The 24363-nt window shown below is 36.5% G+C and overlaps 1 protein-coding gene across 1 annotated transcript in view; it reads left to right on the forward strand.

Moving 5' to 3' along the window:
• Positions 1-24363, forward strand: part of LOC114337267 (uncharacterized) — a 721645-nt gene that overhangs the window by 39613 nt on the left and 657669 nt on the right. The window contains exons 6-11 of the mRNA XM_050641250.1: positions 2183-2540; positions 10343-10640; positions 13673-13846; positions 18510-18619; positions 22773-22964; positions 23254-23382. Of these exons, the coding sequence (XP_050497207.1) occupies positions 2183-2540; positions 10343-10640; positions 13673-13846; positions 18510-18619; positions 22773-22964; positions 23254-23382 (1261 nt within the window). The remainder of the gene's footprint in view (positions 1-2182; positions 2541-10342; positions 10641-13672; positions 13847-18509; positions 18620-22772; positions 22965-23253; positions 23383-24363) is intronic.

Genomic DNA, 24363 nt, shown 5'->3' on the forward strand with positions numbered 1-24363 from the left:
AGAATTTTTCATAAGTCACAACTTTGTTTTTACTGGGTCGATAGACATCTTTTTTTTTATAAGCTACATTTTTGCTAAGAATATTTTTCAGATCAAATTCTTTTTGAGTTATTTGCGAAAAACCGCTTGAAAACTTGGTTTTCTTGTTGAAAAATAAACATTTTCACTGGCAAATAATTTAAAAAGAATTGACTTGATCACTTCGGTTGTGACACTGAAAGTTACACGGAATCTCCGTATTTCACTGTCATTTACTAGGCTATTATATATACGTCGTATTTAGTAACTTTTTAAAAAGGGCCCCATTTCCAATTCTGCGGGGGGGGGGGGGAGGCCGACGGAGTTTGTTACGCCACTGGCCCACACAGAGTTAATCTCTCTGGTGCACGTAGTCTATGCCTGGTAAAAAACATAATAGAGCATTTTTCTGTTGAAAGGGTAATACTAGTACGGAATTATGAAATAGTGAATGAATATTGGCAGAATTTAAAGAGGATAGGACTAAGTACGGATCCCTGTGGCAACCCATGATAAACAATCCTTGGACCATGTAATACATTTCTATGGTCTCTAATATAGACATATCTAGAAAAATATAGTTGCAATATATTTAGAGCAGTCGTTTCGCTAAGACCAATCTTAACCATTTTCTGTTTAAGTATATTTATATTTACACAGTCGTAAGCCCCTTTTATATCTAGGAATAAACAAGCTAGATACTTGTTGCGAGAAAAGGCAATCTGGATGTCATTTACTAAATGAGTTACTGCATCCAAAGTACCATATCCCCTTCTAAAACCGTATTGAGTATTAGGTAAGATATTGTTATACTCGATGTACCACTCCAGTCTTGTTTTTATCATTCTTTCGAACGTTTTAGTTATACATGACTTTAAAGATATAGGGCGATAAGAGGAAGGTATATTTCTATCTTTAGTAGGGTTTAAAATTAAACAAATGGTAATTTGTTTAAGATGCTCAACATAGTTTGAATTCACCCACCAATCATTGTATATATTTAGTATAAATTCTTTAGCAACTTGGGGAAGATTTTTAATAATGTCATATGTAACATAATCATTACCCGGAGCAGTACATCTAGAGGTCTCTTAATTGCAGCTTCAAGTTCTGTTATATCAAAAGGTGCATCCATGTAGTGGCTGCCAATTTTCTCGTTCGGACCTTCAAGCATATTTGGCACAAAACTAGGTGACAGCAGAGGGAGACTTCTTCTTCCACCAAAGTACAGAAGCATAAGTAACTGTCGGGCGTATCACTGATCCGTTTAACAGATTACCTTTGGTCTTGACTTACAATTCGTCTGCAGTTCCAGAATAGTCGCTTAGCCCTGTTGGTTATATTGTTAATATAATAAATTAATAAATATATACTAAGAGCAAGAGACAAATCGCCAAATGGAAGAAGATAATTGGCAACACCGAGGAAAATATTGTCAGAGAACATCTATTGAAGCTAAAAAATCGAAGTAAAACAGGCATTGAACCTATTAATAAAGTAAAAAGAAGAAGAAGAAGAATAAATATAGAAAATCATAATATATAACCTAACTTGTATATATCTGACTATCTGATATTCTTTGTAGGGGTATCTAATTCACCTAATACTGTGTCATATGATATTTGCTCTGCTCATCCGTTAACTTTAAGTTGTTAAACACATCAAGCCCTTCATCTTCCAAAAATTTAACACCAGAGCAATTTTTTACTACTTCCTTTTCCACTTTGCCACTGACCAAGAGGTAAATTTTAAATGTCTGTTTGAATCTCTGAAATTTTCAGCCACATTACCTTCAAATGATAATGGTGGAAGGATTCTAAACTCCATATTGGTCTAATTCTAATAACTTCTTGTTTTCGTTTTAGTTTGGGAGCAGCAGGTTTCATTAACCATAAGACTGCGCCATGTAATAGTGTTTAATAATGATATATCCTAATTACTTAACTTCTATCCTTCTCCTGCAAGCTCGCGCTGCCTGTTCTTTGTTATCGAATTATCAACCAACATTACTTATTGTGCAAGTTATCTATGATCATATATTATGACTTAACATTCATGAGCTATTCAGTATCATGACCAAAACAATAACGACAAAAGTCTACACCTCTCAATATATATCTTTATTTATAATATAAATGTGATTAATTTTCTTATAATATTTTAGGCAATTCCTGTTCCATGCTCTACCTTTTGTCAACACACTTGGCTCCGTAACATTGATGAAGACTATTATAACTGAAAAATTAGCATCAGAAACAACGATTAACGAATTTATAACATCAATAGGCGTTATCCCAAATCCTACCAGCGAAATGATGGAAATAGCTCAAAGTCTTTTAGAGGAATCTGAAACTTTTTCTGCAAATAAAGCTTTAAGTGTATCTACCCTGGCACATACATATTGCAGTAATACCAAAGAATGCAGCAGTGATTATTCTATATATTCCATTAACGAATATTTTCAAAATCATTTTAATGAATTGATCAAAAACTCTCCCTTTAACAGGGAAACACATGACGAGGTAAGTTATTATTAAACATTTTAATATATATTTTTATACTATATAACCAAGCCTTGTAGACCCCTGGCTTCCGAAAACTGGGCTATTTCCTTCCATTTTTGCCTTTCCCTTGTTTTTGTCTGTCTGACATCTTAGACATATTTCTGACAAGTTTTGCTTTACTACTTCCAACCATTTCTTCTTTGGGCTTCCTCTTGTTTTTACCCCATTTCTCTCGCCTTTAGTATTGTTTTAACATTTCGGTTCTCTGGCATTCGTATAATGTGACCAAGCTATCTAGCTCTTTGAGCTACCACTTTTGCCGTAATCATTGCTTCTCCATACATCCTCATTATTTCTTTATTTATAGAAGGTGAAATGCCTACGTAGAATCTGATTTTTTTAATATTGAAAGCCCTTTTATGTTCTGCGATACCTTTGCTAAACGTTCTACCAGTTTGACCGATGTCCAAAAGCTCACACCTTGTTTATTATATTTATTTGTTTTGACGATATTAATAATAATTATAATACATATTGATGTGATCTTAATTATTGATATGAGATAATATTTTTATATGTCATTTAATTTAATCAATGCATTAATAATAATCTAATTAATTTACCAGATCACATATCAATATGTTTTCAATCTCAGGGCTTTTTATAAAATTAATTACTTACTTACGTGGTTCTAAGTATTTCTCAATGGTTCCTAATCGGGATAGGAAAGAAAAGAGTAAAATAATAACACATATGGGTTACAATTGTAATCAAAATATTGTTTATTTTATTTAAATGGCAATCACTGCTTAATATTTGCTATATCTTATTATTCTTAAACATAACATTTACACATGGGAATCTTATTTCCTTTTGGTTTCCAATTGAAAGTTTTTATTAACATTTAACTATTATGATTTATTAGCAACAATTCTATTTAAGTCTGATGAAGCTTTTCTGATATTATTGATTATGTTTCTTCAATTTTAAATGTGGTATTTAATACGAAAAACCCATACATTCATGTCCAAACAAATGAGACTGACCTTTTTCTGGTGAACTGAGAATGTCTTCACACAAGACCCGTTTCCTGCTATCCTTGGCTGCAATCAAAACCTCGTCCTGGCTTCCAGTAATGTTCTCCTTTGAAACTAGCTCGTATAGCTCTCGTTTCCTGCTTCTGTCGTGATGCTGTGTTCTACCTTTTTCGAAACTGCAATCAGCTACCGGGAACTCTTGGCTCAAGGAGGTTCTTTTACTCTCAACCTGGCCTACCTCTCGTTCCACGATAGATACTCCACACTCACGGAACTACACCGGCTTTCTCACTCTCCGTACACTACCGTCTACTACTGGACTTCACTTCTCGACAGCTCAAAACATTCTGATCTCTATTTGTCATTCATTCCCCTACTTTCTAAATATCCCTTCCAGATTCACAAATCAAACTTCCACCACCAACTCTCATTCGCAGTATTCCTCAAAACCAATTTTTAATCTTTCTAAATATGCTTAATGGATTTCAAAAGAAAAATAGTTAATTCCCATTCTAAAATTACTTTCTACTAATTACAAAATTTAATGATCTATTATCTACTTCAACTGAGTCTTATTTAGCATAAGCTAATGATCGAACCTTCCGCGAACAACGATAATGACCTATTATCGATTTCACTTGAGTTTTATTTAGCATAGGCTAATGATCGAACCTTCCGCGAACAACGATAATGGTACGCCATTCACTTTGTTCATTCTAAGCGCATTGTCCCGAGTTTCGTTTAATCACTTCTTAAAATTAAATATAACAATTTGTTGTATACAGGTTGTTCTAAATTTATATGCCCGTGGTTGAGAAAATTGAAAATATTTTATATTTTATCAAATTTTAATTTTCATATCACATAGAAATATAACAATATACATTTAGTAAAAATTCCCCACTCACCCCTACTTATAACAATAAACTGACTTGTAGCAATAAATCAACTCTTCTGATTACATTTAAGAATGCTAAGGAATTGTGCCAACTCATATAAAATATGAACAGTAATAACAAAACAGCTATTGTTTTTTATCTCATTTAAAAATTTGTTGGAAGTTATTAAATGTATGAAATGAAGTGACGAACGAGAATTTCTTTTAACTTTTGTATTGCAACCATTACTACATACAGTAATATGAAATCTTACTTATTTGCCTGTGTTAAAGACAAATTATTCATTGTACCATACAGTAGTAAACAACAAACTTGTTATGTTGTGCTAAAGAAATGATTAATTTTACCAAGTCATACAAAAATTTTTTGTTTTCTAGTTTATTTCCGATCACTCTGTACACACACACACACACACACACACACACACACCCACCCACACACCCACCCACACACCCACACCCACACACCCACACCCGCACCCCCCACCGCCACAAACACACACACACACACACACACACACACACACACACACACACACACACACACACACACACACACACACACACACACACACACACACACACACACACACACACACACACACACACACACACACACACACACACACACACACACACACACACACACACCACACACACACACACACACACACACACACACACACACACACACACACACACACACACACACACACACACACACACACACACACACACACACACACACACACACACACACACACACACACACACACACACACACACACACACACACACACACACACACACACCACACACACACACACACACACACACACACACACACACACACACACACACACACACACACACACACACACACACACACACACACACACACACACACACACACACACACACACACACACACACACACACACACACACACACACACACACACACACACACACACACACACACACACACACACACACACACACACACACACACACACACACACACACACACACACACACACACACACACACACACACACACACACACACACACACACACACACACACACCCACACCCGCACCCCCCACCGCCACAAACACACACACACACACACACACACACACACACACACCACACACACACACACACACACACACACACACACACACACACACACACACACACACACACACACACACACACACACACACACACACACACACACACACACACACACACACACACACACACACACACACACACACACACACACACACACACACACACACACACACACACACACCACACACACACACACACACACACACACACACACACACACACACACACACACACACACACACACACACACACACACACACACACACACACACACACACACACACACACACACACACACACACACACACACACACACACACACACACACACACACACACACACACACACACACACACACACACACACACACACACACACACACACACACACACACACACACACACACACACACACACACACACACACACACACACACACACACACACACACACACACACACACACACACACACACACACACACACACACACACACACACACACACACACACACACACACACACACACACACACACACACACACACCACACACACACACACACACACACACACACACACACACACACACACACACACACACACACACACACACACACACACACACACACACACACACACACACACACACACACACACACACACACACACACACACACACACACACACACACACACACACACACACACACACACACACACACACACACACACACACACACACACACACACACACACACACACACACACACACACACACACACACACACACACACACACACACACACACACACACACACACACACACACACACACACACACACACACACACACACACACCACACACACACACACACACACACACACACACACACACACACACACACACACACACACACACACACACACACACACACACACACACACACACACACACACACACACACACACACACACACACACACACACACACACACACACACACACACACACACACACACACACACACACACACACACACACACACACACACACACACACACACACACACACACACACACACACACACACACACACACACACACACACACACACACACACACACACACACACACACACACACACACACACACACACACACACACACACACACACACACACTTCTTTTTTTACGTGGTTTTCAAACGTCAAACACTAAAATTAATATAAGTTTACGTGGGCAGTCCGATAAGTACTTAGCCTACAAAAGAAAAAGGAAAATTTTGGAAAAGTGGCAATTTATTTCTCTACAACGTCTCCTTCTAGCTCGATACACTTGACCCAGCAATGCTCCAACTTCTTTAACCTGTCTGAAAAATACCTGTTCTCGAGGTCTGCAAAATAGGTTTCCGTGGCGGCGATGACCTCCTCATTCTACTTAAATTTCTTCCCAGCGAGTGTCTTTTTCAAGTTTGGAAACCAATAGTAATGGAGAGTACGGTGGATGGGCAACAGTTCGTAGCCCAATTCGACCAATTTGGCCATGGCGACGGCGGGGGTGTGAGCCGGTGCGTTGTCATGGTGGAAGAGCACTTTTTTCTTTGCCAAATGGGGTCGTTTTTTCTTCAATTCGGCGTCCAATCGGCCCAATAATTCGGCATAAAAGGGCCCTGTGATCGTTTTGTCCTTCTTAAAGTAGTCGATGTAGATCACACCTTGTGAATCCCAGAAAATGCTGGCCATCACCTTTCCGGCCGTTTGGACAGTCTTGGCCTTCTTCGGAGCACGTTCGCCGCCGGCCGTTTGGACAGTCTTGGCCTTCTTCGGAGCACGTTCGCCGGGTGCTGTCCACTCTTTCAGCTGTTACTTGGTTTCTGGTGTACACCAGTGAATCCATGTGTCGTCGACGGTTATAAAATGACGTAAAAACTCCTTTGAAACACACTTAAATAGCATCAAATACTGCTCTGAAGTGGTCTCACGGTTGCGTTTATTGTCTGAAGTGAGCAAACGGGGCACCCATCGCGCCGACAGCTTTCTCATGCCCAAAATTTCATGCAGGATATGACCTACACGGTATTTTGAGATGCCTACTGTGTCAGCTGTCTCGCGCACCTTCAGTCGGTGGTCTACCAATACAAGATCGTGGATTTTTGTCACGTTATTCTCCCTTGTAGCCATTTTCGGGGCACCTACACGTGGCTCATCAAAAACCGACGTTCGTTCACGTTGAAACTCATTAAACCAATTTTTGACAGTTGTCATCGAAGGAGAAGAGTCACCGTACACAGCATCTAAGCGCTCTTTGATTTCGCTGCGTGACTTCCCTTCCAAAAACAAGAATCAAATCACCAACCGATATTGCTCTTTTTTCACTTTATTAAAATCTGCGGACACGCTGACTTTCAGGCGCAATCACAACAATACTATAATTTCGATTTGGCTGAAATTTTGACATTGGTCATCTACGAGAACGCATTAAATGACAGTACACTTCATTTGCGATAGTAGCGCCATCGGGCGGAGAGGCTAAGTACTTATCGGACTGCCCTAGTATATATGTATATACAGTGTGTCAATTTAAAAACTTACAATGGCTATATCTCACGAACAAAAGCTGATATCAAAAAATGCTTGAAAACGTTTCTAGGATAGTAAGGGGGAACTAAAATGACATGAAAGATAACTCACCCCCATCAACCCCCTAGGCCCCACCCATCACAACCAAAAAATTTTAAATTGCAAACCCCTACTTGTGATACATAATTGAAAAGGCTATAAAAAATGCTATCCAATGGTATAAATAATAATTATACAGGGTGAAGCAATAATTGTGAAACTTTGGCTTAAATGAAAAATTTACTAAGGTTTTGTTGAATTACAAATTGATTAAAAATGTCAATTAAGTAAATATTTAATGTGAATTCCGTTGTTTGGTAAACAATAATACAGCCTATTTTCAAATTCTGCACGAAATTTGGCAAATGTTCTAGTAATAGGGCGACATGCTTGAGTAATTCTTTCTCGCAATTCCCCAAGTGATGCAAGTTGAGTTTTATAAACAACTGATTTAAGGTAACCCCATAGAAAAAAGTAATATACTATCCTACTATAAAAAGTACCATCCAATGGTATAAATAATAATTATACAGGGTGTTAATATCAGCTGGCTTACTATGACTTTTGTATTTGTAATGCTATCTCCCGGACTATTATTTTAAATGGTAAATGTCCGCTCGAACTTTTTTTTGTTGAATTAAAACTTAATTTGCTATTTTTGCCTTAAATCAGTTGTTTATAAAACTTAACTTGCGTCACTTGGGAAATTGCGAGCAATAATTACTCAAGTATGTCGCCCTATTACTAGAAAAACATTTGCCAAATTTCGTGCAGAATTTGAAAATAGACTGTATTATTGTTTACAAAACAACGGAACCCACTTTGCACATTTACTTAATTGACATTTTTATCAAATTTGCAATTCAACAAAACCTCATTAAATTTTTCATTTAAGCCAAAGTTTCACAATTATTGCGTCACCCTGTATAATTATTGTTTATACCATTGGATAGCATTTTTTATAGCCTTTTCAATGATGTATCACAAGTAGGGGTTTGCAATTTAAACTTTTTTGGTTGAGGTGGGTGCGGCCTAAGGGGTTGATGGGGGTGAGTTCTCTTTCATGTCATTTTAGTTCCCCCTTACTATCCTAGAAACGGTTTCAAGCATTTTTCGTCTTCAGCTTTTGTTCGTGAGATATAGCCATTGTAAGTTTTAAAATTGACACACTGTACATATCGCGTTAAAACGTGCGCCGACGTCTTGCGATTCCTAATCTCCATTCTTCCCTATTTGTCCACATGTCATCATCCAGGCCTCCTCTCATCTCCTTGTCAATACCTTCTCGCCAAATCTTCCGTGGTCTTCCTCATCTTCTTTCCCCTTTTGGGTTCCACTGTAACATTTTCTTTGGGATTCTATTATTAGGCATTCTTTGTACATGCCTAATATAAGTTCAACGTCAGTAAAATGTCTGTGACTAAAGGTTGTTTCAACAACCTTCATACCCTTCCGCTTTGGGACTGTAGTTCTGGATAGAACGGAAGTAGATTGCTGGAATGGAAAACGATGCTTCATAAAAAGAGGAAGATATCTGACGAATGATTGGATAGGGTCCAACTCGAACTCTTTTTTTTATTACCTCTGATATATATTAATAAACATTATGTACATAATATTTGTGGGGCCAATCCTAGCCGACAGTACAACAAGGTTAAGCCTCATTTTATGATCATAAAAAACAACATGAACCGCACACCTGCATTTTCTGTTGTTTTATTTTAGGCCTATATTAGTAAAATTGTCGTTCTCCCCAAATAATTAGTCATTAAATTTGTACTTATTCCTACTACTAAATTTTATTCACCAAATGATACCACTGAATTTTAAATACGTCGGTACGGTCTGAATAACAGAAATATTTGGAACTCCAAACTTATTAGAATGTTTTTTTTTTCACTCAATCTGTTGCAATTCTCAAGATAAAGCGGATGGCCAACGCTGTTGGAAAACCCTGTATATGTATATAGATACATACACACTTACTTATTATATATTATGTAGATACATATAATTGAATAATTGAATCGGCAATATGGTATATCAATTTAGATATTTCTCTAGTATTGTAATATGTGCATTTCAAAGTTTCTCAGCTTTCTTTGTACAAAACTTTTCTATTTTTCTCATAGATTATGGTCACGCTAAAGGCATTGTCTAACATTGGCGTGATGTCGGAAGACTTCAACCAAGAACTTTTCAAAGTTATAGAAAATCCTGAGATCGACGTGGCTATACGAGTTGCAGCCGTAGAAACTTTTAGGAGAACTCGGTGTGAAGAGACAAGAAGTTACTTTGAACATATATTTAGAAGGCAGGAAGTTAATTCTGAAGTTAGGATTGCATCTTATTTACAAATTATGAGATGTCCAAATTATTTGATGGTTAAAACTATTAAACATGCGCTAATGAACGAAGAAGTTAATCAAGGTTTGTTTTTAATTATTATTCTTAATTATCTTATTATATTGCATGCATAATTAACCTTAATTTGTATTCACTTTTGTGAGTATAAATGGAACTAGTTCGCTAAATATTGTTATCACGATGAACAACAGGTCGTGGATGTAATTATAGATGCCCTTGTCGACCAATTCATCACTCTGTATTGCATTACATTTACATCTTAAAATGCATTAGAGGATAACAGTTCGAATTTTAATTCCTGACTCTTTGAGCTAACTTAATTATAATGTTTTAAAAGAGTAGTGAGAAAGTGGCTACAAGCTGCCCAGTGTAGAGAACACTGGAAAGAACTACTATGAGGTCTATGTCCAGCAGTGCAGGCGATAGGCTGATTGATTGTGATGATGATACCACGTAGATATAGTTTAATTTGGGGACTTTTCAGACTGCCTGTATTTCTCTTTTCAAAACTTAATTTTTTTGTATTCAGTGAAACCGCTTTATCTCACTCTTCAGGAGGTATCAGGATAAATGGACAAGGAGTAAATAACATCCATTATGCAGGTGACAATGTTTTAATGCCTGTTCGGATAATAGTGTCCAGATACTCTTAAATAGGGTCACTGAGAGTTGTGAAAGATGTTGATGAAGATCAATAAAACGGAAACCAAGGTTTTGAAAATTTCAAAGAACAGAAATTTACCCCTTCCAATATATGTGAACCACCAACAGCTTGAATACGTAGACCAATACAAATATCTTGGCTGCTGTTGCAACAATCAACTTGATTATAAACAATAAGTACGAGCGAGAATAGGGGTAGTCCGACAAAGCTTTATCAAAATGAAAAGCTTATTTTGTAACAGTAGCATTAATATCAGTCCTATGTCTTTTTCTGCATTGCTATGTATGGTTTTGATTCATGGTCATTGAAAAAGTATGAAGTTACAAATACTTGGGAACTTTAATAAACGAAACTGGAGACCAAAACAATGAATTAAAAAAACGTATCGAAATTGCCAGGGCCACCTTCATAACGATGAGAAAATTCTTCTGCAACAGAGATATAAGCATCCCTCTACGATTAAGAATGCTAAGAGGCTACGTATTTAACACGCTATTATAGGGTGTAGAGGCCTAGACTCTCAAACAGAACAACATAAAAAATATTGAAAGTTTCGAGATGTGGTGCTACCGTCGAATGCTGAAGATAAGTTGGGTTGAAAGAGTCACCAACCTTGAAGTATTACGAAGGATAGCAAAAGACCCAGAAATTTTGTTAACGATAAAACGAAGACACCTCGAATATCTGGGTCACCTGATGAGAGGACATAAATACGCATTACTTCAAAATATAATGCAAGGAAAAATAGAAGGAAAACGGAATCCAGGCCGTAGAAAAATGTCATGGTTGCGGAATTTGAGAGAGTGGTTTGGCTGCACCACTAATGCACTTTTTAGGTCAGCTGTAAACAAGGTCAGGAGAGCCTTGATGATTTCCAATCTCCGATATGAGTGGCACAACAAGAAGAAGATGTGTGGTCAATACTGTTGTACGGAATGGAGGCCTGGACGCTCAACATAACGGTGGTGAACAAGCTAGAATCCTTTGAACTCTGTATTCATAGAAGGATCTTGAAAATACCTTGGACAACCCAAAGCACCAACGAAAATGTCTTGAGCAGAATAGGTACAGATAGGGAGCTGTTAAAGATCATTAAAGTTAGAAAAGTTAGCTACCTAGGACACATAATGAGAAGCGAAAAGTGCCGCCTCGCGCAACTGATCATCCAGGGGAAGGATTGAAGGAAAACAGGGCCCGGTAATCGTCATATTTCATGGTTTAAAAATATCAGAGAATGGACCGGCCTTGATTCAACATCTCTGTTTAGAGCCGCATTGGAACGAGGTAGATATGCCAGGGTAGTCGCTAACTCCCACAGGAGACAGCACCATAAGAAGAAGAAGTGAGAACACTTTTGTTTCTTGTACAAATGTCAAGTGGCTTACCTATATGTTCTTAAATTCTTCATTGGTGGTGAATTAGATAAACAATTAAAAAAACTATGTTTTCAATCTAATAGCACATAAAACAACATCCAAAAATGCTATTCTACATTCTACCGTACTGAAAACAACACCAGACTCTGGTGTTACCAGAGAAGGTTCCCATTGTTTTCAGTCTGGTAGGATGTAGAAAAGCATTTTTGGATGTTGTTTTATGTGCTATTAGATTGAAAACTTAGTTTTTTTGCTAGCAGTTGCCGCTAGGGCATCCCTGCCATTTCGTTCGTTGCAATCCGTGACTGCACGCCAGGGTTTGTCCTAGTTGGGTCAGAGAGAGCAGCATATGTGCCTCCTGATAAGAGACTAATAAGTTTCGAAACCGGTTGAGGTGTTTGCTGCACTCTCTGGTTGAACTGGAATAATGATGCGGCTGTAGTTTCGTGTTGCAACGAAATTGAAAACGGTTATTCATTTTTGATTTACATGTTTACTCTGATTGGAGTACGAAGGGAACCATTTTCGTTGGAACTCCACCGCGCTGAGCAGATGGGACGTGAATTATAAATTGTAAAATTCGCTCATCTTTCTTAGTCTCAGCATCCGTTATGGCTTGCAAATTGTAGAAGCCTCGGAGGTGTTACCAGAGAAGGTTCCCATTGTTTTCAGTCTAGTAGGATGTAGAATAGCACTTTTGGATGTTGTTTAATGTGCTATTAGATTGAAAACTTAGTTTTTTTTCTATCAGCTGCCTCTAGGGCATCCCTACCATTTCGTTCGTTGTAATCCGTGACTGCACGCCGGGGTTTGTCCTAGTTGGGTCAGAGAGAACAACATATGTGCCTCCTGATGAGAGACTAATAAGTTTCGAAACCGGTACAGGTGCTTGCTGCACTCTCTGATTGAACTGGAATAATGATGCGGCTGTAGTTTCGTGTTGCAACGAATTTGAAAATGGTTATTCATTTTTTTTTGTTAATTGCATAGACACTAGTTATTCAGCCAGTTGTAAAAGATTCTCCAGTAGTATATAAACTATAATTCTGTTTTAGTTGGATCTTTTGTATGGACACATCTCAACAATCTGATGACATCGGCAAAACCAAGTAAGGTTGAAGTTCAGAGTCTTCTGTCAGATAAAGATTTAGCAAAAAAATTTGACAGCGACATAAGAAAATTCTCAAGAAATTTTGAAGGTTCTATGTATTTTGAAGAGTATAGTGTTGGTAAGTAAATATTGTATGAATAAAAGTAAAATATAAATATTTATTTTTCCCTTTTAACCATGCAACTTTTAATATGCTGTCTTTTTGATCCTTTTTTTGGAAATTTTCGAAGTTTTTAACTTTTGAAGAAAAAACAATTATATTTTTTGATCAATGGGATTCCTCTTAGGCAGAAGATAACTATTAATGACCACAACTTCGAAGTGGTCATCATCATCATCCAGCCTCAAAAGTCCACTGCTGAACATAGGCCTCCTCCCCTCGTTTCCAACCCCATCTATCCTGCGCCGCCCTCATCCAGTTTTTATTTACCTTTCTTAAGTCGTCAGTCCATCTTGTAGGCGGTCGACCGACGCTTCTCTTGTCTTCTCTTGGCCTCCATTCCAATAACCTCTTCGTCCATCGCCCATCTGTCATTCTGGCTACGTGTCCTGCCCATCTCCACTTCAACCTGGCTATCCTCTCGATGACGTCAGTCACCTTTGTTCTTCTCCTGATTTCTTCGTTTCTGATTTTGTCTCGCAGAGTTACCTATTCCTAACATTGACCGCTCCATTCTTCTCTGCGTGACTCTTAGTTTGGTAGCCGAGGCTTTAGTTAAGGTAAGTGTTTCTGATCCGTACGTCAAGACTGGGAGGACGCACTGATCGAATACCTTTCTCTTTAGACATGTGGGTAACTCACTTTTAAAAGTTTCTCTCAGTTTTCCAAATGCTGCCCACCCAAGACCGATTCTTCTCTTCAGCTCATGAGTCTGGTTATCCCTGCCAATCGTAATTTCATGTCCCAGGTATTTATATCTATCTACGAGTTCTATTTCCTTCCCACCAATACTGATGTTCTGGTTGGGTACCAAATTTGTCATTATTTTTGTTTTCGAGATGTTTATATTTAAACCTACCTTCGAAGTGGTAAAAGAGTTTAAATATCTGGGAGAGGTAACCACAGACGACAACCGCAGCAAGGATAGCTGCGGGGAATAGAGCATTATACACTATACACCTTAGAAAAGAAAATTTAAAGTAAGACTGTACATGTTAATTATTCGCCCAGCTGTTACACATGGAAGCGAAACGTGGACTCTACATCAGCGGGAAATAAATCAGCTGCTGGTGTTTTAAAGGATACAGTAATGAAGACCATGGACAGGAAAGAGATCAAGAGGACGACTCCAGATGAGATGGGGAGACATTACAAAGATAGTAGGAACGCACTGGAAACAAAAAGCCCTAAACAGATGCGAATGGAGGAAACTGGGAGAAGCCTATGTTCAAAATTGGACGAATTAAAGGGCAAAAGAAGAAGAAGAAGTTTGAAAGGAAGGTTATCAGAATATTTGGCCTCAAAGAGATGAAGTGACAGGAAGAAGGTGCCGTAATTATTCGTGACTCTGTATGGTACTGAAAACATCGTCAGACATAGAAAAGCTAACCAGATAAGATGGGCAGGTCATGTGGTAAGACCAGACGAAGACACAGTGTTAAAGACAGTATTTTTGAGAGACCAGATGGTAGAAGATCATTAGGCCGTCTCAGAAAAAGATGTAAAGATTATGTTGAAGCCGATTTATCTAGGATTGGGGTACAACAATGGAAAATGGAAGCTCAAGATCGTAGAAGATGAAGGGCTATAGTAGATACGGCTCACCCCGAAGATACGCCAACCCTAGATATGGGGAAGGATAACAATTCAAGTAAACTGTTTATCCAGGTATAGAAATAACAATCGGACAATGCTTAGGAAAATATTCCACCAACGCATCTCAGTTTACTCTTGTAAATCTCCATAATTTTGTACTTTAATGTCCAGTATAGTGTAAAACAAAATAAAAATGGACGGTTTCGTTTTCGTTTCACATGTTTCTAGATTTACCCGTTATCAAAGAAACTTTGCAAGAAGACTAATTTGAACTAAAAGGGTAAATATATTTAAATATTATACCGGAGTATCGTTAGGCTGTATTTTACTCCGGTATAGGAGTATAATATATAGACTGCGAAACGGGACCAGAGATCATTATGGAGGAAACCGAACAAGCAATACGAAACGCAAAAAACGGAAAAACTGTAGGTCCAGATGAAATACCTGCAGAATTACTGAAATGTGTAGACGATGAAACTCTACCTGTACTACTGGATCTGTTTAATGAAGTATATAAAGCCGGAAAAATCCCTCAGAAATGGTTGGTATCCACCTTTGTAACAATACCAAAAACAATATATGCCAAAGATTGTTCGGACTATAGGACTATATCACTAATAAGCCATACCCTCAAAATATTTCTAAAGGTGATTCATGGAAGATTATACAGAAAGCTAGAATATGATATGGATGATACCCAATTTGGGTTCAGCAAAGGACTTTTTTTTCATCACTAGGTGGGGAATCTGCAAACAGACGACGAAGGTAAACATTTCCGACAGTGCTGGGTTCCTGAGCTAAAACCTCATCAGTGTCACTTCGACCTGTTTGGCCCTAAATCGGACCTCCCTGCCCTCCGTAACTCCGATGTGGCCGGGACCAGCTAAACCCCACCCCTCTCATACTATTGCATCAGGTTGGAATCGCCCGTTAAGGCATGACTTCTCCTTGATGTCATTCTTTTGCCCGATTCTCAGTCACTCGTCATCACACATCAGCTTCCGTCTCTCGCACTCATCCAACCACTAGGTCCTTCAATCCTATGCTGTCAACCTCTCATTCTTCCTACCTCTGCGGGCCCAGCTCTGCCTCCTCGATACCTGCCAGAACTGCGTCTAGCTCCCGCGCTTCCTTCTCTTTTATCGACAAAACCTTTCCGACATAATTGTGGATTTTGTCCCACCATCGCTCATCCATCACCATCTTCTCTACCGTCTCTCTCATAGGCGCAAACACTCTTTCCAGCTCATTCCTTTCCCTTGCCCATCTGACACACTCCAAAAGGGTATGTGACACAGTGTCCGAAGTCCCACAATACAAGCAATTGTCCGATTAAGTCTTTTTGAATCTGTGTAAGTAGCTACGGAAGCTCCCATGTCCTGTGAGCACTTGCGTCAGATAATAGTCTAGGCGCCTGTGCCCGCAGTCCAACCAGCTTCGCAGATTCGGTATCAGTGACTTCGTCCACTGTGCCACATGCTCCATTACATCCCACTCGGCCTGCCACAGCAAAGGACTTGGAACAAGAGAAGCATTGTTTGCGTTTAATGTCCTCTCTCAAAGATACTTCGATATGAACCTGGATATTTATCCCTGTTTCATAGATTTCGAAAAAGCGTTTGACAGGGTCCGACATGAAAAACTAATAGAATTATTGAAAAACAGAGATATAGACAGACGAGATTTACGAATTATCATCAATCTGTATTGGAATCAAAAGGGCAATATAAAGATAAAAGAACAAGAATTCGAGAATATTGATATAAAGAGAGGAGTAAGACAGGGTTGTGTTTTGTCGCAGCTACTGTTTAACCTGTACAGTGAAACCATATTTCAGGAAGCGATAGCGGAGCTATGTGATGGAATCTCTATAAACGGAAGAATAGTAAATAACATAAGATTCGCTTATTACACCGCTATAATGGCAGATTATTGCATTCGATACGGACTAAAAATAAACAAGAAAAAAACTAAATTTATGATTGTCTCAAAAACAGAACATGGAAATGAAAGGTTAATGATAGAGCAAACCCAGTTAGAAAAAGTGAAGACATACAAATATCTGGGAACCTGGGTTGATGACAAAAATGACCAAAGCCAAGAAATTAAAGTCCGAATTGAAACTGCAAGGCAAGCATTTATAAAAATGAAGACACTGCTTACAAACACAGACCTTCAGCTGCCTCTCAGATTGAGGGCTCTAAGTTGCTACATATTTTCCATATTGCTATACGGAATGGAAGCTTTGACATTGAAGAGACAACACATAAGAAGAATAGAAGCGTTCGAAATGTGGTGTTACAGAAGAATATTGAAAATTCAGTGGGTTCAAAGGATTACCAATGTTGAAGTGCTACGACGTTTAAATAAAGAGTTAGAAATTATGAAGAGTATAAAAACTATAAAACTGGAATATTTGGGGCACATTACCATGGGAAAAAATATGAGTTGCTGAGAATTATTATGCAAGGAAGGATCCAAGGAAGAAGAAGCATAGGAAGAAGACGCATCTCCTGGCTGAGGAACCTTAGAGAATGGTTTAACTGTAGTTCATTACAACTGTTCAGAGCAGCAGCCAACAAAGTGACCATAGCCATTATGATATCCAACCTCCGATAGGAGAGGGAACTTTAAGAAGAAGAATAATATTTAAATATATTTACCGACCAGTCGGAGTGTTTTGGTTCTTGCAAAGCCTCTTTGATAACTAGTAAACTTAGAAACACGTCAGGGGATGGCAAGAGACTCGACTTGAATCAAAACGAAACCGTCTATTTTTATTCTACTTTTAAAATACTTTTAATTTCAATTCATTCAGTAATATTCGTAGCACAGAGTTATTCCTTTATAAAAAAAATTGCTATATTTTCTGCTAACAACTAATTCTGGGGAAAATTGGCGCTTAAATCCACCGTAAACCATCCAAATAATGCATATGTGTCTACATACTGCCAACGTTATGATTAAAATTACCCCACTTGCACGTTTATGTTTACCATCAATCCATTATTTGCTTTTCTAGGTGGAAACTACGAGAGCAATGTTATATTTTCCACAGAATCGTATGTACCCAAATCTGCTATGCTGAATCTGACTGTTGATTTGTTTGGGGAGTCCTTTAATGTACTAGAGGTAGGTTAAATAAGTCTAACGAGCGTTTTTTAATACTCAGCATATTTATGAGTTATACTACAGTTATATACAGTAATAAAAAGAGAGGTTATAAATTAAATCACATGTTCTTGGACCAAGAATAGTTAGATTGAACTTGACTTACCTCAGCACAAATTTGCTATAAAAAAAGGTTCAGTCCTTTAAAGTTGCAAAATGAAAATCGATTTTTTCCAATATATCGAAAACTATTAGAGATTTTTTATTGAAATATATTTTAAATTGTTAAGTAAGATATTATTTTCATAATATTATTACCAGGTCTCTATAATCATTAACGATTTAAAAATAAATTTGAAGTGGACTATACAAATGTTCAAAATATCTCAATAAAACTGGCTTGTCGAGAAATTACCTACTAAGAGGCAAAAAAGTTTTAAAAATAATGTGTTTAACTATTGGTACCACTACCACAATGATAATTTAATTAAAATGTACAGAAATATCTGGGGGGGGGGGGAGGGGGGGTTTAAATAACAAAAGCTCCATACAATTGTTATGGGGTGCACAAATTTGATGTTCCCGCCATAAAAATGCTACATGCCCATTTTCAATAAAAAAATATCTAATGGTTTTCGATATATTGCAAAAAAATAGACTTTTTTGTAACTTCAAAGAGCTGTAACGTTTTCTATGTGCACATTTGTACTAAGGTAAGTAAAGTTCAGTCGAACTGTTTTTGTTCCAAGAATATGTGATTTAATTTATACCTTCATTTTTGTTACACCCTGTATGTGCAAAAATGATACTTATTGAAAAATACTTACCTACGGAGAAGTTTATAGGATAGCATTAATAATATTCTATTTAGCATTTAATTTAAAATTTGTGTTCTAATTTAAAATTTGAAATTTTGTTGTAATGTAAGTAAGTAGTACCAAGTACAGAAATAAAACAAAACAACTTGTTGATTAATTTGTTAATTAATAAGTTAATTTTTTTTCTATCCTAAAATAATACGCATAGAATCTTAAAGTATATGTTTTCTCTTTCAAATACGGTTAATTTTGTTCAAATATTTTTTTGTTACTGAGATATTACACTTTTGCTTGAGAAATTTTCATTTTTATGAAATTTCTGATATTTTAATACCTGAAAATAAATAGAGATAACAGACGTTCTATCAGACACAAGAAATAACATAAGAAAAAAGATAACAGACAGAAGAAATACGACAATTATACAGTGCGCTGGAATAAGTGTTACCCCTCCCTATAAACTTATTTATTTTTAGCACATAAGCAAAACGCTCTAACAGGTTGATTTTTAAAATAATCATAGTATATTATAGCATCAATGTTTCGAACTTTACGCGATCCCTCTTCAGGTGACAGGCATAACTTTGATTTTTTTAAATGGGAAAGTACATCATGTGACATCTCATTTAAAAGCTTTTGGAATACTGATTACAAAAATGTATAATACTTTAATCTTTTTTGACGGCGTAGGCGCAAAATTTTGGTCGAATTATTTTTAAATGCATTCACTTTTTTTCGAATCCTGAGAAAACTAATAAGTATTTTTGAAAAATTGAAACGCGAATGAAAGATTACATTATTACCGAGGGCCGAAAATCCCTTAGTATGACCAAAAAGTTTCTTTAGAATGAGCTATTTGAAATTAAAAATCACACAAAATCTTCTTTTTTTCACCCCTGTAACTTACTAAAATAAACATTATAGAATTTCTTAGGTAGTTCCTACCCTCGATAATACTGTAATCTATCATTCTGCGTTTAAATTTTTCAAAAATACTTATTAGTTTTCTCAGGATTCGAAAAAAATAATTGCACTTAAAAAACATTAGAACGGAAATTTTGCGTTTACGCTCTAAAAAAATATTAAATTTTTATACATTTTTGTAATCAGTATTTCAAAAGCTTTTAAATGAGGCGGCACATGATGTACTTTCCTATTAAAAAAACCAAAGATATGACTCACCTGAAGAGGGATTGCATAAAGTGATGCTATAATATACTATGATTATTTTAAAAATCGACCTGTCCGAGCGTTTTGGTTATATGCTAAAACTATACCGGGTGGTGAATTGGAAAGCGGGCCATAGGAAACTCAATGTAAAATTCTAAGCTGTTAAATTCCTGCTTCCCTAATTATTTTACATCAAAAGTCATCAGAAACTATTTGTAGAGAATTGAAATCTCTATTGAAAACAACTGTTAATATTGTTCTATGAACAATAATTATTCAAAATTTTGTAAAAATATAATACAATTTTCAGAGTAATACGCCAAAGCTAGGCCACACACAATACAATAATGTGTATAAGATTGCATTTGTTGACAATGAATTTATTATATTAACAATTAGAACTGTCAATTTTTTAAATTATTTTATCATTTTTTGTTTAAAACACAATAAAGTTGATAAGATACCCTTAGTTAAGGAGAAAGTATTAATAATAAAGATATTTTCTTCAGTCAATAATGTGCTCACTGTCAGTTAAATAGTAACGTGTGGCCTAACATACCCACACATACCTACTGCGGTAAATACATTATATTTTTCAAAATTTTGGAATGTGTTTAAATCGTAGAACAATTGTAACTTCTGTTTTTAATACAGATTTCAATCCTCTACAAATAACTTCTCATGACTTTTGATGTAAAATAGATAGGGAAGCAGGAATTCAACAGTTTAGAATTTTACATTGAGTTTCCTATGGCCCGTTTTCCGATTCACCACCCGGTATAAGTAAATATGTAGACTTATTTCAGTGCACTGTATAAAAATAATTTTTAGGGACGATTTTAGGCAATGACTCATCAGTTTTATCCTATGGTATTCTTCGCATTTTTTGAGTCCTGGTCTTTTGGAAGTGCAATAAACTCAGACGTCAGCAATTCTGTTGATATTTCTTCAGAGTTTTACATGTTGTTAAGTATCTTTGTGATTATTGCTACTGATTCGTCGTCCATTAGATTGAGTAATTTTGCTTGTATTATTATAGCCTGCTTTCTTGCCATCCTTTAGTTTTATTATTGAAGAATAAACTTCCTGCTGTAATATTCTTGGTTTATCATTTACCTCTTGCTCTAGTTCAAAGGTCATTTCTTTGGTCTTCAAAGAGTTTCTCTATGTATTCTTGCCACATTATTATTTTACTCCGTTTGTCCAAGATGATGTTTCCGTCAGAATTAGTTAGATTTCCTTGCTGTCTCCATCTTAGTCCACCTATTAGTTGGTTAACTTTTCTATGTACATTGTGACTATTGTAATTTAACTGTAGAGTATTAATATCTTCGCATCTTTCCATTACATCTTTTTCCTTCTCTTTTCTGATTTTTCCTTCTTATAGTTATATTTATCGTTTTATATCTGTGTCAACTTTTGCTTTTCTTGTTTCGTCTATTATTTTCGGGATCTCCTCTGTCATCCATAATTTTTTTTATTAATTTTTCTGCCTTGAAGTGTTTATACTTTACATTCAACTAGTTTTGAGTATTCTTCTCTCTAAGAGGTCTCATCTCCCGTTTCTGACTCCAATTACATGTGCTTCGATGTACTGTGGCTTATCTCCATCTTCAAGCAAGCTTAGTATTAAAATCTCCCATAACGATGAGAACTTTTTTGTGCTGGAATTTTCTGTGTGATTTTATTGATAAAACGCAAATGCTTCTTCTTCCTCTTAATCTACGGTGGGAGCATAGACTTGGAAAATGTTTATATTGATGGTGATAGCTTGTACAAGTATTAACTTCTTGTACTTGTAAATAATGCCTAAGGTCTACAAAATATAATAAACTGCGCAGGAACTATGAACAGGAAAATCAACACCAACAACAGTACATTTTAAGAGCGGAAAACCGGCTAAGAAAAATCCTATAAGACAATGTCAGTCCAATTTTCTTCATTTTATTCTTTCATGGCGAAGAGTTGAATCTTTTGTCACGTCTGAGTGTCATTTTAAGCATTTGTCTAGCGTAGCTTTGCGTCTATTTAGATATTTCAAAATGTTATTAATTCTTTTGGGTATTTTTAGCGTAAATTCAATATACCAATTACACAATAAGTTTGATATTTCTTTCTAAGGCTTTAAATTAATAAATACCTAGTATGCAACACTGTCATTTTAGTAATATATTTTATATTTTTAGATATATAGTCGGGTTGATGGATTTGAACATTACTTGGAATCGTTTTTCGGACCCAAAGGACCCTCACAGGGTTTAAAGGATAATATTATGGATACACTTAGATTTAAAAGAGATGCAAAGAATAACACAGACATAAAGGCACAAGCAGACCAACTTCCTAACGTTGTTGACAACTTTGCTAAGGAACCCAAGGTTGGTATATTTTGTTTAAGTACTACAGTGTGTGTGTGTATATATATATACGTATAATTCAATCTTCTTTATATTTTTATTGTGCAGAATAATTTCTTCAATAGCTTTAAAGGTATATAGGAATTAATTTTTAAGGTATCTCCATTTGTTATATTCAATGTTAGTACGATTTCTTTTGACTTTGTCTTTAGGGCTGTACTGTTTCCCTGTTATCTTCTATTAAGGAAAATATCATAAGGCTTAGTTGCTATAACAATATTACTAAGTTTGTGTGGTATATTATTTTCAGATCGCCCTTGGGTGGAAAATATTTGGAAATGAAGCGAAATACCTGACTTTCAATGGAAAAAAAGAAATACAAGATGCGATCGACAACATAGATCCTCTCAATCATCTAAAAACTCTATTATCTGGAAAAGTAAGTATATAATTAAGTTAGGGAAACAAATTGTATTAGGTATTTACGCGAAGAAGATGAGAAATCTCGACCTAGCCGCTGCTGAACCGTCAAACAGATCATCTGGTATTTCTCCTTCCTTGTTAAAGAAAGTGGTTAACCCGGGAGTAGTCGCGCTCACTTCTGTAACGTCGATAGTCGCGTGTGAGATTCTATCTCAAAATACGAATTTAAAACAAATTTTTATTTTGTACTATTTTTATCTACTTGTTATATTGAAAATATATATTTCTAACAATTTTATTAAAAAAACCTGTGTTAACGGCCACCTGCCAACATCGGCCACCTGTCCTAACGGCCAGTTTAAAAATTTCCCAAACCAATTATATCGTCGGTATACTGCGAAAACCAGGTAACTGCCGAAATACCGAAACCGAGAAAAAACATTTTTAAAGTTTAGTGTTTTATTTTGAATTAAGAGGACAACTTGTGTTTGATATTCGGGATTCTAGTAAAAGATGCATATAGTAGAAATGATATTCTATCATTAGTTTGAAAAAGTTAAGACACGTAGCTGATTAAACCTAAATTTAAGATGGAGATGCGGTCACTTACCCGGTTTTACCTGTAAATCTAAATTAATCAGTTACCCTTAAAATAACACATTTATAACAAATATAATAAACCAAATATAATATTTTGTAGTTTTGTGATCGGAATATGAGGATTTAACTAGTTAATAGCAATGTTTTTAAGAGATTAGTCGATGATTATAACATTTAACTGGTTTTCCCTGAACATTTTATTCAGAGCTGTTTGTAGTTATATGGATATTATTTGCATAAATGATAGGCAGTTTTATAGAAAAAACAAATTTATGTTGAACGTGTTACAGATACAAGAAAATAATATTACTATGCGTATAGATTAGTCACTGAAAGCAGAATCTGACAAGATGCCATTGGCATCGTAAAATACGATACCACTTGTTATATTCCTCCG

Source organism: Diabrotica virgifera, chromosome 10 (assembly GCF_917563875.1).
Source record: "Diabrotica virgifera virgifera chromosome 10, PGI_DIABVI_V3a".
Lineage (NCBI taxonomy): Eukaryota > Metazoa > Arthropoda > Insecta > Coleoptera > Chrysomelidae > Diabrotica > Diabrotica virgifera.